Consider the following 15956-nt stretch of genomic DNA (forward strand, 5'->3'; position numbering starts at 1 on the left):
ATATTTATATATATATATATTTTTTTTTTTTCTCCAAAACAAAAAGGAACAACAGAAAAAACAAACCAACAAGTCACATCTCCAAGAATTAGTGTGGCCCCTACAGGACTACGGGGGAGACAGGCACTGGGGAGAGGGTCCAGCCACGCATCCAGGGAGCCTCGGGGATGGGGCGGCTGCAGGCATGGCCACCACACTGGCCTTTCCGGAACGCTGACCAGAAGCGAGGGCGTCTCTGACAAGTGCATGTCCTGCAAGACTGCTGTCCTCCTTTATCTCCCCCTGAGCAGCGAGGGAGCCGGAATGCCTCCTCTCTCTCCATTCAGGGTGGTCTTGGTGGCCAACATCGGGCTGGCACACTGAAAGATCCTGTAAAGATCACGTTTTAAATGCAAAATTTTCCAAAGCCAGACCAGTCTGGACTTGCTCGCTGCCTGCATTTTTGGTTAGAGAAAGGCCGGCCGGTCCTCGGAGACAGCAGCAGCAGCAGAGCCGGGGCAGAAGCTTCTGCCTGCAGAGGGACCTACCTGGCTGGCGACACAGAGACTGAGGCCTGTCGGGCCTCCCTCCACCAGGCCCAGAGGAGCTGCATGGATCCCCACTGCTCTCCGTGGCTCTGTCTTAGATTCCAGTCCCAGGTCTCCCCGTGTGGGGTGACTGCAGCCCCCTGTGCTCTTCCAAAGCCAGTGCCACGGGTCCCGGACATGTAGCCCACCTGGCCACAGCCCACACCGGCTGCCCTGACCTGAGGTAGGACTGGCGCGGAGCCTAAGCCAGCAGATACCGGGTTCACCAGCAGGCCGGGGCTGGGGGTTCTGCGCATGCTGCCGGGGCTCTGCTCCGGGGAAAACTCCAGGGTTCTGCGGGGGAAACAAAGATGCGGCCGCCACAGCCAGAGAAGACAGGGAGGCACCGCCGGCTCCCTCTGGCCACTTAAGTACAAAACTCAAGCGAAACTCAGGCCACAGTGTGGATACAGGAGCAGGGGCAGCCGCCGAGCTGGGTCCAGTCCTGGTCAGCAGTGGTGAGGAGCCAGGAAACCACAAGCAGCTTCGGGGGGCGGGAAACATGCAGGGTGCATCCCTCCGTGTCCTCCGCCAGCCAGCGCAGCCACTGCCGCCCCGCGTCACTCTGAAAGAGAGAGCAGAGGTCTTTGGAGCCCAACTGACACCCGACAGGCAGAGGATTCTGCCCTCGTGCAGCTGGGTCACAGAGCAGCCAGGGCCCAGAGCTGCTGCCTGGCCCACCAAGCTCCCCGCTCCACATGGGCACCTGAGGGTGAGCAGAAGCCACTGGGGCCCGCGTGCCCCGCAGGCTGTGTGTGCACGTGCATGTGTGTGCACTCACGTACGCTCTCCACGGGAGGGACAAGCAAGCGAGGCAGGAGCTCAGGAAGCCAAGCTTCTGCCCTCAAAGTACTCTCCCACAACCAGGCCCTGGGGCCACGCCAGCCAGCCAGCCAGCCAGCAGTCTGAGAGGCTGAGGCAGGAGGAGCCTGAGCAACTGAGTGACTTATGGTGACCTTGTCTCAAGACAAAAAACTTAAAAAGGGCTGGCAGCGCTGCTCAGCTCCCCATGGCTTCAAAGCCCAGCACCGCCAAAATATAAAGAGAGAAGAGGTGGGGCCTGCGGGATCACCTGTGCTCTTCCGGGTTCAGAGACTGGCAGTGGTGCCACGCCCTCTGCACTGCTCCCGTGCCCCCTCTGCACCCCCCTTCTGCCCACAGCCTCCACCCCCGACCGCTGCCCCACATGCGCCTTGCCCAGCATATTTTCCTTCGTGTTCAGGGCAAGGACAGAACTACCCAGAAGAGTTTCATACCGTGTTGCTTTCTACAAAACTGTGCAGCTTCCTCACCAGAATGCAGCCGTGTGACCACCACCGAGGCCCTGGGCAGCTGTTTCCCCTAGTGCAACACCGGCCGCTCCTCTAATGTCCAGGGGGACCCCAGCCTGCACTCGACGCATCCCCGGTTCCTACCCTCTTCTGTCCAAGGACAGAAAGATCAGCGAGAGATGCTCAGTGCCCCCACAAAGTGCTCTTGGCGGGGACCCAGCCCGTGTCACTGTGCTGCAGTGCACCCCCTTCAGAGAGACAGCGGAAGGAAGGGATGGAAAGGGGCACACAGAAGGAGGGAGGAGGGAGGAGGGAGACAGAGGAAGGGAAGACGGAAGGAGGGAGGGCGGAGGAAAGGAGGAAGGGGAGCAAGAGAGGGAGGACGGAGGGGGACAGGGAAAAGAAGACAGCAGGGGAGGAGGGAGGGGGCAGGAGGAAGGGGAAGACCAGTCACAGCGGGGCTTCACTACCAAGCAGGCGGCAGTGTCCCTGGGCTGCGTGAACACTGAGGCCCAGGGCCCTGCGATCGGGCCCAGGCCGGTAAACCACCCTTCGGCTGCCACCTGCTCACCGCAACTCCCCTTCCTGTGAAGCTGGGCCGGGCCTTTCGGCTCCCAGGTCCATTTCAGGGTCAGGGCCCCTGGACCCTGCTCTGGTTCTGTCTGGAGGAGCCGGGAGGGGGAGGTGTGCACAGCGACAGCCTCAGGCCCAAAGCGGCCCTGCTGTCAATGCGATCACACACAGTGAAGCCCTGTGCTTCGGAGGGACAGTTATTCCCAGAACCAAATGCAATCGGTAAAGAAACAAACTTTCCTGTGAGCACAAACACAACTTTCTGCCCAGGTTGCTGCTCAGTTTAGAATTTTCGGGGTCAACATAGGATTAGGGGAGAAAATAAACTTTTCAGCTACAGGACAATTCCTAGAAATAGGCGTGAGGATTCAGTATCTCCTTGCTTTACAAAAAGCAAAACACTCTAAGAATGAAAACAAGAAGAGTAAGGCAGGGTGTGATAACAAAGAAGCCAGAGATTCTAAGAAAAACAGTTACTTTAACTTCCTTTTAAATTGGAAAAAAATCGCTTAAAAGGGAAATTTGGGTAAGGCCCTGGTGACAATGGGGACAGAGGCCCCACTGCGGGCTGCGCTCACGGGACAGCAGCCTGGGCGCGGCCCTGGCGCCTGGCTTCCCCAGAGGCCACAGTGAGCACCAGCCCTTCTCTAAGGCCGGCTGCTCCTCCTGCAAAGGACCCCGGGGCACCGCACACAACACCCGCTAGACCGACGCGGTGCGTCACACAGCTACTGTCCTACAACAAGGACCCCCCACCGCCTTTTCTCTTTAAATACCATTATCCTGCACATTTCAGGTTTCCAACAGAATGCGACCGGATAGCACCGAGTAATACGGTTACCATGGTGAAGCACACGACCATATCTGTCATCTCACAGCTACATTTTTGTTACAAGCAGCCAGAATCTACTTAGCTACCCCAAATCCCTAACCCAGTACAACTTCACCTCTGTGATAACCCCAATGCATCCCTCCTGCGTCTGACACTTCCTGTCCCCCTGCCGACCTCCTCAACCAGGTAACCAGGGTTTGGCTCCTCCTTTCTGCGTTTCTGACCTTTTATTGCCTAGATCCTATTCATTTGCCTTTATTTCCCCAGAAATCCCACACAATGCTAGTGAAGTCCTTCATCAAGCTAAGCTGAATTTAACTGAAATAAAAACCTCTTGTGGTTTATGCCATTTCTCAAAAGCTAAACACAATTTTCTAAAGGAAAACAAAACCTTGGGACCTTCTGAGACCCAGAGGAAAAGAAAGCTCTTCCCTCATTCAGGACAGTGACAGTCTAAGGTGGAAGGGGATAGGGCAATGTAGCCAGGTCTGGCCCGCTGCTGCTTCTGCAAATAAAGTTTTACTGGAACACAGTTTTGTCCACTCAGGGACATGGCCACGTCCACTTCACACAGCACCGGGTGGCTATGACAGACGCCTTGTAGCAATGGAGCCCAGGATACTTGCTACCCAATCCTTTGCAGAACAAGCTAGCCAAGCCTTGTTCTAAGGCACACGCAGACACAACAACCTCCAGAGAAGCCTGCAAGAAGGGCGCAGACCTGCCAGAGAACGCTACGCGCCTCCACCCATGCCCAGACCCTGGCTGGATGATGGCCCTTTGGAAATTCTGAGGGCTAACACTTTACGAACAACACTGTCTGAAAGGCCAGGCAAGCCCGATTCGGTCCTACTCAATACCAGGAGGCCAGCTGTGCCAGCATTTGGAATTAATTTTTACCTGCGGTCCTTCTGCAGGGCACAGAAGTCCTGAGGAAATCTGAGTGTCGCTCAGCATACTCGACACTAGAACCCTCCACTTTACCAGGATTAAAAAAAAAGCCACACACATCAAATCCAAAAGTCACAAGTGCCCAAATCTTTTCTCTGAATCATCTGGAAACTGAATTCAAGCACTGTGCTTCTGCCCTAACAGGAGCCCCCTCAGCCCAGGAACAACAATTTGCATGAAAACTGCTAATATCCTATAAGCAGTGATTCTTTCCTCAGATTTAACACGTTATTGTATGTGTGATTTTTGCAGATCTGAAAAACACGTACTTTATCCTCCACTATAAAAAGTTTACATCCGAAGTCAGAAACCTTGTTTTACACTTTCCATGCCAAGCTAAGGAAATGTAGAGCAGTGTACAAAACACATCCACCTCCAAGCAGCCTGCCTCACAGATCAGGGCAACTGGAACGCTCCACGGGTGGGCTCCGCACCCCACACAGCAGCCACCTCAAGCCCATACCACTCCCCAGGCGCTCAGAAGGGGCCCCACGAAGCTGTGTCCATGCCTTCACCCACCCGCCAGCCCCATGGCCCCGGGACGCACTGGAGCGGAACCGTCACCAGCAATGTGACCACTCAGCTACAGTGAGGGGCTCCCCCAGGATACGGTGACAGGTCCTCCTTTCCCCAGGACTCACCAGTGGGGTCACAGTGACACCATCCAGGGAGTTTTATAGGAGGTGCGACTGAAACATGGTGAATGTTTAGATTTTAAAATGCGTTACAGTGAAAGATTCACCGCCACGAATCCCTCGCCACCTCCCACCCCGCCTTGCTTTGCACACGCTCATCCCATGGTCCTCACCACTTCCTGCAGCAGCTCTGGAGCCCTCTCTCCTGAGGGTCAGTAGCTGCACTGTCCTGGCTGCCTCCACGTCCTGAATGGATTCCAAATGTTTCCCTCTCGTGGTCATTTTGACCTTGGGAAGAGCTGGAAGTCGCCTGGTGCCAGATCTGGTAAATAAGGTGCACAAGGACACAGCATCAAGACTCCACGAGCTGCCTTTCTGAGGACAGTACTTGGCGGCGGCAGGCACTGTATTTTTCATCACGCCTGGGAGAGACTCAGGAGAGGACTCTGGAGCTGCTGCAGGAAGTGGTAAGGACGACGGCTGTGTGTGGAGTGACGGAGGGATTCTGACAGTAACAGCACTGTGAAAACCATCTATCACTACAAACGTGTGAGCATCCTTCACGCACGCAGCAGCACACGGCACTGGCCTGACACGCCCCGCAGCGGTTCCCACTCTGACACACGTCCCAGTGCTGCCACCTGAACTCTGAAGGCTTCTCCCACCAGGCGGGCCAGAGCAGGGAGAAGCCGACATCCACTGCCCGGTCTCAGGGCCTGCACCCTCCTCGTCCACAACAAGACCCCCAGGCACACTGGGAGCCGCTCCTGGCCCTGGAGCCACAGGGTCTGTGCTCAGCCGCCCCCTCAGCCCGGAGAGACAGGGTCCAATGCCCAGAGCAGGGCTGCCCGAGTGGCCTCCAGGACACAGGCCACGCCACACCATGCCATAGATCATGAGCTCTTTTGTGGTGTGGGGACTGAACTTGGAGCCTCAGCACTGAGCTACAACCTCAGCTGTTTTTTTAAAACAATGTCTCACTAAAGTTGCCTGGGCAAGGATTGAACTCACTCACTTCCAATCCTCCTGCCTCAGCGTCCCAGAGTGCTGGATCACTGGAGTGTGCCCCTATGCCCACCTCAAACTCCCTAGCTCTCCCAGTAATTTCGCTCAGAGACGGAAAGCTGGCCGAGTCACAAAACTCTTCACGTGAAGAGCTTTTGTTTTTATACTTCTACCTGCAACAAAAGGCTGCACCTTCATCCCTTCCTCACCTCAGACCTCACTGTCAGCCCAGGGGTCTCCTCTCACATGGACACAAATGGGGCAACTCCTGCCCCAGGCCCTTTGCGTGACCTTGCACCTTCGCCTGTGGGTGTCTCCCCGCTCACGCCTTTGGCTGCCTGGCTCACAAGCCACCTTCTTGCTTCCTCTTTGCCTGCTGCATCTTCTAGGACATTTGTCACCACCCACAAGAACACATCTCGTCCCGAGCACACTTCCAAATCCATCACTAGGTCTCAGAGGCAGGCTGCTTACCAAGGACGCAGTACTGCCTGTTTTTCTTTTTAGTTTGAAAAACAAACACTTCTTTCCAGCCTCTCTCTATTTTACTGTTCAAACAGAAGGAATCTGCTGAAAGTTGTCCCAGGAACTGTCACCTTTGGAATGAGCAGAACGTTAAAATGTAGCGATGTGGTTAACTTTAAAGACTGGCCGGCGCTCTGCACTCTTCACCTCTGTCCCTCCGGCTCCCCTCCGCAGGGAGCCTGTAAAGTCCCCATCACTTCTTGGGTTTTGCTGGTTTGCTACAAAGAACTGCAGCTGACGCCACAGGTGAGCAGCAGAGCCAGAAGTACAGGGCTGCGGCCACCTCCAGGGAACTCAGGGAGCACAGCGAACCCCCCAGGGCCGTGACCAGGACCTGGAAACCAAGGCACAAAGAGCAAGGGGACTCAGGTCAGCCACAGGCTACAGAAGCATTTCAGAAATTACCAGAACAGCGCCTAAAACCAGAGGGTTCTGAAGGATAAGGTAGAAATGAGGCATCTGCCTGTGATCCCAGCACCCCAGGAGGCTGAGGCTGGAGGGTCTCAAGTTTGAGCCCAGCCTGGGCACTGTAGCAAGATCCTGTAGCTCAAAGTAAAAAATAAAAAGGGCTGCAGATACAGCCCTGGGTTCAATCCTTAGTACCACAAAAAAAAGATGAAGTGAAATTGTCGTAGGCAATTTACAACGCCCTCCCACGAAAATCTAGGTGATTCCATTTCCACATGGGCATGGTTGGGTGCAGGCTGCAGCGCCAATGCTTGTCTGCTGCTGGCTGGGAAGAAGGGTTGGAGAACAGAAGGGTCCCGCAAGCAGACTAAGGGACAGGAGAGGGACCGAGGCCCAACACTGCTGTGCATCTGCTTCGCCATCAGCCATCAGAGTGGCCACCAAAGACAGGCCACGCGGTCCACGAGACCTCAGCCCAGGGCCCTGCGTCCAGGTGTCCACCAAGTCGTCCCCGCGTCACCCTCATGGACGGCCCAGGGGCCCGGACCCCACAGGCTGGCAGAGCGGAGTTCCCCGGGCTAAGGACACAAGTGTGCATGTCCAGAGTGGCTCTAGGGACTGAGTGTGTGGCCTGGCCCGTGGGGGGTGTCACCGATTTCACTTAAACAGCAGCTGTATAATTTGGAGAAGGCCTTGTGAACAAATCAGCACTACTGATAAACTGCAAATTCTTGTAGTAAGAAAGAAAACTGGATTGACACGTGTGTTCTCTAAATGCCAACTGCCCAAACACCTACCTCGGGAAGCCACCGCACCTTTAAAAGGAAAGTCCCATTTAAAAACTTGTCCAAGTATCCTCCAGAGTGCTGATTCGCTAACGTTTTTATTCATAACGGTTCCGTGTGGTTTTCACATCTAGTGCTTTGTCACAGTTCGTTATTAAAGTTTTTTTTTTTTTTTTTGCTTATTCAACCAGCTAAACTCGTTAGCGTTCTGACGGCACTCAGCATAAATTTACACTCCTAGACTCGGAATGCTCTGCAAGAGATTCTGCACTTTCGCGACTCTCACACCGATTTTCACCGAACCACACTTCTACGGCATGTCCACACCACAGCGCATAGCCCTCCGTAGATGCCCCCGCGCCTGGACACAGCCCAGGACCCATCCCTCCACATGCCCGTGCCAGGGCTACTTCGGTACATTTGTCTGCAGGAAGGCAATTCAGGGAAATGCCCACGACTGCGCCAGATGGAGCGGCCACGACGGCTCTCAGGCTCCAGGTCCAGGACTCTCCTTTCCCCAGCCTTCTGTCCTGGTGGGAGCCCAGGAGCTCCGGGCCCGGGCCTGCCCACTGTGGCCTCTTCCACCCAAGCCCGAGCTCTGCACACCCCACCCACACCAGGTCTCCATGGGGCTCTTAAATCCGGTACAGACCCTGAGCCTACTGGGGACCCCTCTCCTGCAGCATGGGGAACCCCAAGTCCTGAGCACAGAGAGCTCACCACAGAAGGCTTCACCCAGGGCCTTGGGAGGACACACAAGGGGACAGCACCGCTCCCGCAGGGTCCTCAGGTCCCAGAGGTGGAGGTCCTAGGTGGAGGTTTACCAAGGAAGAAATCTTCATAGCACTTGCCTGTGTTTTTTAACTTTTACTCATTATTAACATTACTTTCTGAGACAGAGTCTCCCTGTGTAGCCCAGGCTGGTTTCAAACAGCAACCAACCTGCCTCAGCCTCGCCAGTACTGGGATCACAGGTGTATAAACGCTCGATGGACCCATTACTGGAAAAGCAGGAATTCAGAGCCAGGTTTTCTTCCTAGGCTGGAAAGAGACTTTCACTGCCTGTCTTCCCAGAGAGCAGGGCTGTCCCTGTGCCATCCTGTCTGTCCATGGGCAGCCTTCCCCCAGCCACCTGGGCAATGAAACATGGAGGCAGTGCCCAGCCCTGCGGCCACCACCCACTAGAAAGCATTCTCTTCTCAGGCACCTAGAGGGACTGACAGCCACGCGTCACACGGGGCACTGTTGCTTTTGGTGCTTTTAGTTTTGTGAGAAAGGTTCTCCCTAGGTAGCCAAGGCTGGCCTCCAACTCAAGATAGTCCTCCTGCCTCAGCCTCCTGAGTGCTGGGAACACAGGTGTGTACCACCCTGCCTGGTTACATTTTTTAAACTATGGGACTCCTGTGAAATTTGATGGGTTGGCTTAAGTAATCTTTTGAAAAAGGGGTTACAGTCACAGCATTAGAAAAGTGGTTAACTTCTGTCAGATTAAATCTGCAAGAAAACCATTTCTCTCTCTGTAAAAATCCAGGTGTGATTTGTTTTCCATGGGACTCAGAAAAACACAAAAAGGGAAAGTAAAAACAGTAAAGGCACAAGGAAACACCCAGCAACAACTGAGTAGTTACTGCTCCTTGGGCAGATGCTGGTGTGGTCCATTTTCAAATAAAATCACCACTCAATCGGCCAGTGACTCATTTCCTAGCAAATGTGAACTCCTTCCCAAGGAGGGTAGGATCTTCCGCGTGCAGGACAGGTGTGTCCTAAGGACACCAGCCTGGCACAGCTGTGCCCCAGGAGCCAGGGCAGCGGTTTGGCTGGGACGAGCGGCCTCTCCTGGGGCACATCCCAGGACTGGCAGCGGCCCCACCTGTTCCAACACGCTTCCTCAAGGGGCACCAATCCACTCTGTTCAGGCACCAGGCACCGCTCTGCCCAGGCAGGCAGTGGCTTAGGAAAGTGTCCCAAACCAAGCAAGGCCTGGGGAACCAGGAGGGTGGGCTGAGGGCTGGGTCGGGGCCACTGCAGTACGCATGAGCCGCTGGGACACTTAGCCCTGCTGCCTCCTGCTCTTCCCTCTAGAGTTTTCACCAACAGCTCCCCACCTCCTTACAGCTCTGACCTTGAACGACACCCCGGCCGGGCCTCTCTCGCCTCTGTTTACACAACCTTAAAATAAGCGAGTGACATTACGTCAGTGGTTCCCAAGTGCTCACCCTTAAAACGCCCTTGTCTTTCCTTGTCCTGCCTGTCACCAGGGCTGAGCTGAGAGAGCAGAGAGAGCATGCACACAGTCAGGGGAGGGAACTTCGCAAGGAAAATGCCCAGGCTGCCTTCTAGAACTTATTACAGGCAGGTGGAGGAATGGAGGTTCTCTACTCGGCAACATGGGAGGCCCAGAAAGCAAGGCCAGTGCCCCTGGAACCCAGGACCCACCCAGGACCTGAGACAGACCCCTCAGAGGTCTACACCGTGGGGAGGGTGAAGGGGAGCCCTGATGGCAGAGCCAAGCCCAAGCTTCCAAACCCAAATCGGCAGCTGTGAGACTGGAGGACCTCGGAGAGGGCTGCCCATGACACACGGTCCCGGTCCTCTCTGCATTAACAGCAGGGAAGAAAACTGGAGACAAGGGAAGAGCCATCACCCAGGGGAGTAAGAGGCAAAGTGCTTCCCGCCAGCTGCCCCAGGCAGGGTGTGCAGTCCTGCGCAGCCGACCCCAGGGCTCCAGGGACAGTCCTGCCACAGCCTGGAGGAAATGAGGCCACCACCCCTCCCTGGCTCAGCCCCAGGGCAGTCACCTGGCCGCCAGCAGCGGCTTCTTCATCATCACAGTGGGGATCGCTGTGGCTCTGCCTGCACCACAGGGTGTTCAGGGTCTCCAAAGGCTACACACACGGACGTCTCAGCACAGCGAAGCCAAGGAGGTGCCACCCGGCCTCTGTGCCGCACGCTACTGCCCTTCAATACTGGTCGTTTTCATTTCACCCAACTTCAACGCGTGCTTTCAGAATCATCACTGCCCACCAACTTTCATGGCAGAAGGTGGCCTGTGAGTAGGGGCTGTGCATTAATGCCACAGAAACACACAGGTCTGCCTTAGCGTAAGTTCATGGAGTCCAAGGTGGCGACTAAAATCACGTCCTGTAGTGAGCTGCATCACGATACCTCCTTTCATGGTTTAAAAAATCCGAAACCGTATCCTATACCATAATAATCCATGCGAGATTAGCACCAATTCCACATACTAAGGTAACAGTGATAAAGGGACAGGAGTTAGGCCACCACCCTGCTAAGTACCCGAGTGAGCTTAAATGTGGGCAGGAAACACATCGCCAGCAGCTGAGTTTGAGTTATAAAGAAAAAGTCATGCCTCTTGGGCCACCACTCACACCATCCTGCAGAGCTCCGCGTCTGTGTGAATGTATGTGAGTGTGTGTGCCTGGAAAACCTGAGACTCTAAAATAAGCATTAAAAGCACCATGGATGTGCTCATTTATCCTTAAACGCATATTGTGGATCAACGTATTTGGCAAATTATCCCAACGTTCAGTAAAAGCAGAAGAAAACACACAGCAAAGTTTCAAAATACATTTGCCGGTGCCTCCAACCACCTCGCTGGACAAGCAGGTGTGATTCTATGCAAACTGACCGCTTTTCTAGTCTGACCGGAGAAACCAACCATCAGTGCTGCTAAATTGGCAACAACCATTAACATTATAAAACACTACCGTTTGCAGACACATAGCTTGTAGTTTGAATCCAGTTCTATTTCAGCCTTCTGACAGAATGAGTCAATTAAGACTCAAACTGCAGGAGTATCTGGCATTCCTGGTGCACGTCACTCCCAACTCTCTCCAGCTATACTGCCTCATCTTTCAGGGCTCGCTTCGCCTACGTCCACCGCTCTCCAGAAAGGCAGCAGATAGCTGGTTTCCTGCTCCTCGAACAAAGACCTCACCGCCAGTTCTCACCAGAAGAAGGCCACCACTGCACTGTCGACACTCATCTCCCCCGAGCTTCCAAGTCCTTGCTGCAGCCTTCGAGAACACACTAAAGCCTCTTCATATCACCAGTGAACCCTAAATGGACGAGGCTGCCTCCTCAAAGCCCATGACCGGACAAAACCGTGACATTTTGTTTCGCTCGTTACAGCGCCAGTGTTCAGACACCTTGCTTCTCGTGAGGGGAGATGCCCTGTGCCCGCGCCTACACCAACGCCCCCAATCACAGTCCCCCAGGAAGGGACCTGGGGTAGACCCCAGCTGCCCCATCCAGGGCCTTCCCCGCGCGGCCCGGCAGCCCAGGTGAGAGGGTGAAGTCACACTCTCCCCGACGGGAACACTCAGTGCTGTGCTGCCCCAACACAACAAAGCAAAACAGAAAAGCTCCCACTTCCCAAATCTGATAGCAAAAGTTACCCAGCTCTTAGCACTTAGCTTCTACAGAAAACGCATGAGTGGGAAACTTAACAGAAAGCCCATTATGTTCATGCTGCTACCAAAACTTCTCCAAAGTTCTTCACTTCAGAAAAAGACCTTCATCTGAATACTGATCCTGCTAGGGGAGATTGAGCTCTACTATAATTCCCCTCTGGAGGTGGAGGAAACATCTCGCTCCTCCTACAGACCACCCAACAGCAAAGGGCCATGCATCAGAACAGCAGAAGGGCGCCCCAGGGAAACTCCCCAAAAGCATGTAGTCCCAGTCTGGCACAGTGTGGGAATAAACAACTGAAAGTTTAAAAAAGTCTGCTGCCCTGGTAGTGCTTCCTGTACTGAGAGCCAACTTTTAAAAATGCATATCCTAGTTACACATTCTCAGCTTGTGGAGCTCTCTGAATACATAAACAAATCATAAACGGGATCAAAGTGCACTTTTAATACAGGCCAGGAATCCGGACGCCACTTTCCTTAATGGCTGTTCTCCTATGTAATTTCAAACACTCCTTTGCTGCTCTGGTAATTTTCTATGAACAGATCTCCTTTGGTCTGTTTTGTTTTGGTGCTGAGATTGAACCCAGAGCCTCTGGCAGGGGACACCCCAGCCCTGGGACAGAGTCTGAAATTAAATAAAGAGAAAGACAATGTTTTTGGGAGACTGGGACGGACGCAGCTAGCAGTGCAGCAGTGAAAGTGAGCCTTGCTTAAGATGAAGCGGGTTCTGAGCTTGCTACGGTCCTTCCTGCACAGTCCTGGTTTCGGAGGAGGGGCAGCATTGCCACATCTCCCAGCACCTCCCTGAAGAGCTTAAATCAGCCCACTGAGGCTTCTGACCTCCTTTGGGCCCAGCAAGGAAAGGACAGCGTCAGCCCATTTCACAGACAGGAAGTGTGACCCAGGGCCCGGGGCCGCCTGCGGTCCACGGTGACACCGGAAACCCGGCCTCCCCACTCCACACTAGACGCGCAGCCGCTTGCTTCCTTCCTGCTGCGAGGCACTATTTCTGTGAGGTTTCTCTTTCAGGGAAGGAAGCAGGGCACACGTGACTTTCATTCACGAAAGACCGTGCGCTACCAGCGGCACCGCGGTCTTCCGGCAAGGAGGGGCTGCGGCAGACAGGAGCCTGCCTGGCTTCTGGAGACCGTGAATTCCTTCAGACTTCAAAGGGCAACATTTCCGAGACCGGACTCGATTCCACTTCTCCTTCAGAAGCATCTCACACTTCACACCCTCTAACTTCAAGACACGAATGGATGGTCCTTTTTATCGAACAGAATTGAAACACAGAGATGCTTTTTGCAGTAATTCTTATCTGTGTTTCACAGATGAGTAAAACCAGTTTTAGAATAAAGGGAGGGAAACCAAAATACGTCCTTTTAGGGGAATAAACGATCCATAACCCTAAGGAACATGCCAGTCTGCAACTGGAATGCAAAAGAAATACACGAAGTTAATTTTAAAAAGCAGTTTTGAAACGCAGTGAATTCCACGTGCTTGCAGTCCCGACAACAAAGCCCCAGCGGCTGGGTCCACGGTGGCCGCTGCCGGCTCTGGAAGGCTCTGGTGTCAGGGCCCCACCCCCACTCCTCTGTGAACCCCAGGGCGGGAGCTGCTACCACTTATGCAAATGCCAGCTCCATGTTGGTCACCAAGTCACTGCCTCCCCTCTAAGGAGGCTTCCTGTGCGAGGGCTGGTCACTCCATTAGGAAGCCCAGACCACTTCTAAAAGCTGGGGCAGAGCTGGAGGCTGCAAGGAAATGCAGCTCTATTTCATCTTCAAAGAAACGCTTCTCAAGTCTGACTTCCATAACTTGTCCTCCCAAAAGACATTATCTCCTGTGAATTTTTAATCTGGGGGCACTGCACAGATCCCTACCCGTGTGCCCAAGTTGCACAGCAGTGTGTGTCGCCCGCGAGTTTCTAGTTCTGGGGACAGCACGAGGGGCTACCGCAAACAACATGGCACCCGCCTCTCCCTCTTCTCTCTCCTCTAGCATACGAGGGGCTACCGCAAACAACATGGCACCCGCCTCTCCCAATCCTCCCTCTGCTCTAGCACATTTACTAGAAACCCGATGTGTCTTTTTTTTTAACATGTGGTTTTGGCAGTTATCTACTTTTTTAAAATAGCCCTTTTCCTTTTTTGAAGGGTGTTTACCCTGGTACCCACACACTTAGCAAAAACAGCAACCAAAACGACCCTTATCTTTGCTCAGCAACTCAGGAACACACAAACTGTTTGGATTTCAGAATCACGAATCCTGCGGGCTGAAAGGAGCTGTATACTGCTGGGAAATCTTATCCCAGACCAGCTAAATAAGGTGTCCAAACAAGCTCAGCCTCGCGGTTCAGAATTCTCATGAGCCCACAAGGGCTTCTGTCACCCAGGACTCAGAAAGGCAACGGGTACTCCCCAGCCCGCCCCAGCCCTCCACAAAGAGCAGGCAGAGGTGTCAGCTCGAAGGCTGTTTTTCCCACTGCCCTCAGATCTGGGAGAAAGGTAGCTCTTCATGCTCACACTGGCCCGCGTCCATGTGGACACGCCAAGCCTGTGTGTGTCTGTGTGCGCACGCGCATTTCCCACCCAACTCCTGTGTTTCCCACCCAGCCAGAGCCTCCAACAGGGAGCTAACCCTTCAGCTCCCAGCACACTAGCCATGCTGCAGCGTTCAAGGTAACTCCCAGCCAAGGGACCCTCAGCTGGGGGTCAACGACAAGGAGCCACATCACCAAGATATACCGAGCTGCACCACCCATGACTCCCTGTGACTGTGCACCCTGTGGTCTAGTTCTAGTAAGAAAGGAAATCCCTTTTCCTCAATACACCGCAGTAGCAGCACTCAGCCCTAGAGCTCTAACTTGGAATCTCAGGAGCGAACAGTCCTGAGAACAAAGACAAAGAGCCTGAATTCAGGGAACTTCAAACTGGGCCAGGGATTTAGCTTAGTGGTTCTGCCGCCTGCTTTGCAAGTGCAAAGTCCCAAGGTTGAACCCTGGTACCAAAAAACAAACACACACAACCGAACAGCTTCAAACTACTCTGATGATGGTGGACACACCCAGCCCCTCGATCGGCATCTCTGAAACCCTTCGTCAGCACCCAGCACATCCTGCAAGTACCACCACCCACACAGCCCACCCACGCAGCAGGGTGGCTCCCACAGCCCACCTATGGGCAGACACTACATAAGCCAAGCCCCCAGGCCACCGCCAGCCGCACAGCAAGTCCCTCCACCCCTGGACACCTGAGGATGGGGTGACCCATCCTGCTGACAGGAAGAAAAGGGACAGGGATGCAAGACACAGGTGGGCAAATGGGTATGCGGCGCCCACAGGGACAAGCATGAGCCAGCAGGCTCGAAACTGGATCACAGAACCTACAGGGACAGGGCTGCCCACCGCCCCCTGCTGGCCCGAGTCTGAAGGTCAGGCAGCCTCACCTTTCACAGTCGTGGCTTCCTTCAGGTGATGGGACAGGAAGTCGAGGCTGGCATAGGTGTTGGTGGGGGGTAGCGCGGCGGGACCCGGGCCCCCACAAGCCCCACTGGTGCCGCTGCCCCCTACGGTGCTGAGGAGACCCCCGAGGCTACGGGTCCGGCCCCAAGAGCTCTTGTCCCCTGGCTGCAGATGCTGCGGGTGTGGCATCTGTGGGGACAGCCCGGTCTCCTCCCTCACGTTGATGGCGATGTAGTTGAGGCCTTTTGGAAAACCCGCAGAGGCCTCTCTGCGCATGGGGGAGCCGCTGCCCCCCGAGCAGCCAGGCAGGCCCCCGGGCTGACCAGCAGTCCATGGCCTAGACTGTGGCGTCAGGGGCGTGGCGGGGGCCAGCTGCGAGTGTCGGGGGGATGTGAGTGGCTCGTCGTCTCCTCCGAGGACCCCGCCGAGGACGCCACTGCCTTCACTGCTTTTCCTGAGAGAGACGTTTTCCACAGAGGCCGAGTTGTGGCGCTTGGGGTTGTGGGCGA

General features: G+C 54.6%; 1 protein-coding gene across 1 annotated transcript in view; it reads right to left on the minus strand.

The window, feature by feature from the left end:
• Positions 1-12: 12 nt before the first annotated feature.
• Positions 13-15956, minus strand: part of Irs2 (insulin receptor substrate 2) — a gene marked incomplete at its 5' end in the record, with an annotated part of 19156 nt that continues 3212 nt past the window's right edge. The window contains 2 exons of the mRNA XM_010619993.3: positions 13-1131; positions 15432-15956. Coding sequence (XP_010618295.1) covers positions 1127-1131; positions 15432-15956 — 530 coding nt within the window. The remainder of the gene's footprint in view (positions 1132-15431) is intronic.

Source organism: Fukomys damarensis, unplaced genomic scaffold (genome assembly GCF_012274545.1).
Source record: "Fukomys damarensis isolate Sample0158 unplaced genomic scaffold, DMR_v1.0_HiC HiC_scaffold_6, whole genome shotgun sequence".
Lineage (NCBI taxonomy): Eukaryota > Metazoa > Chordata > Mammalia > Rodentia > Bathyergidae > Fukomys > Fukomys damarensis.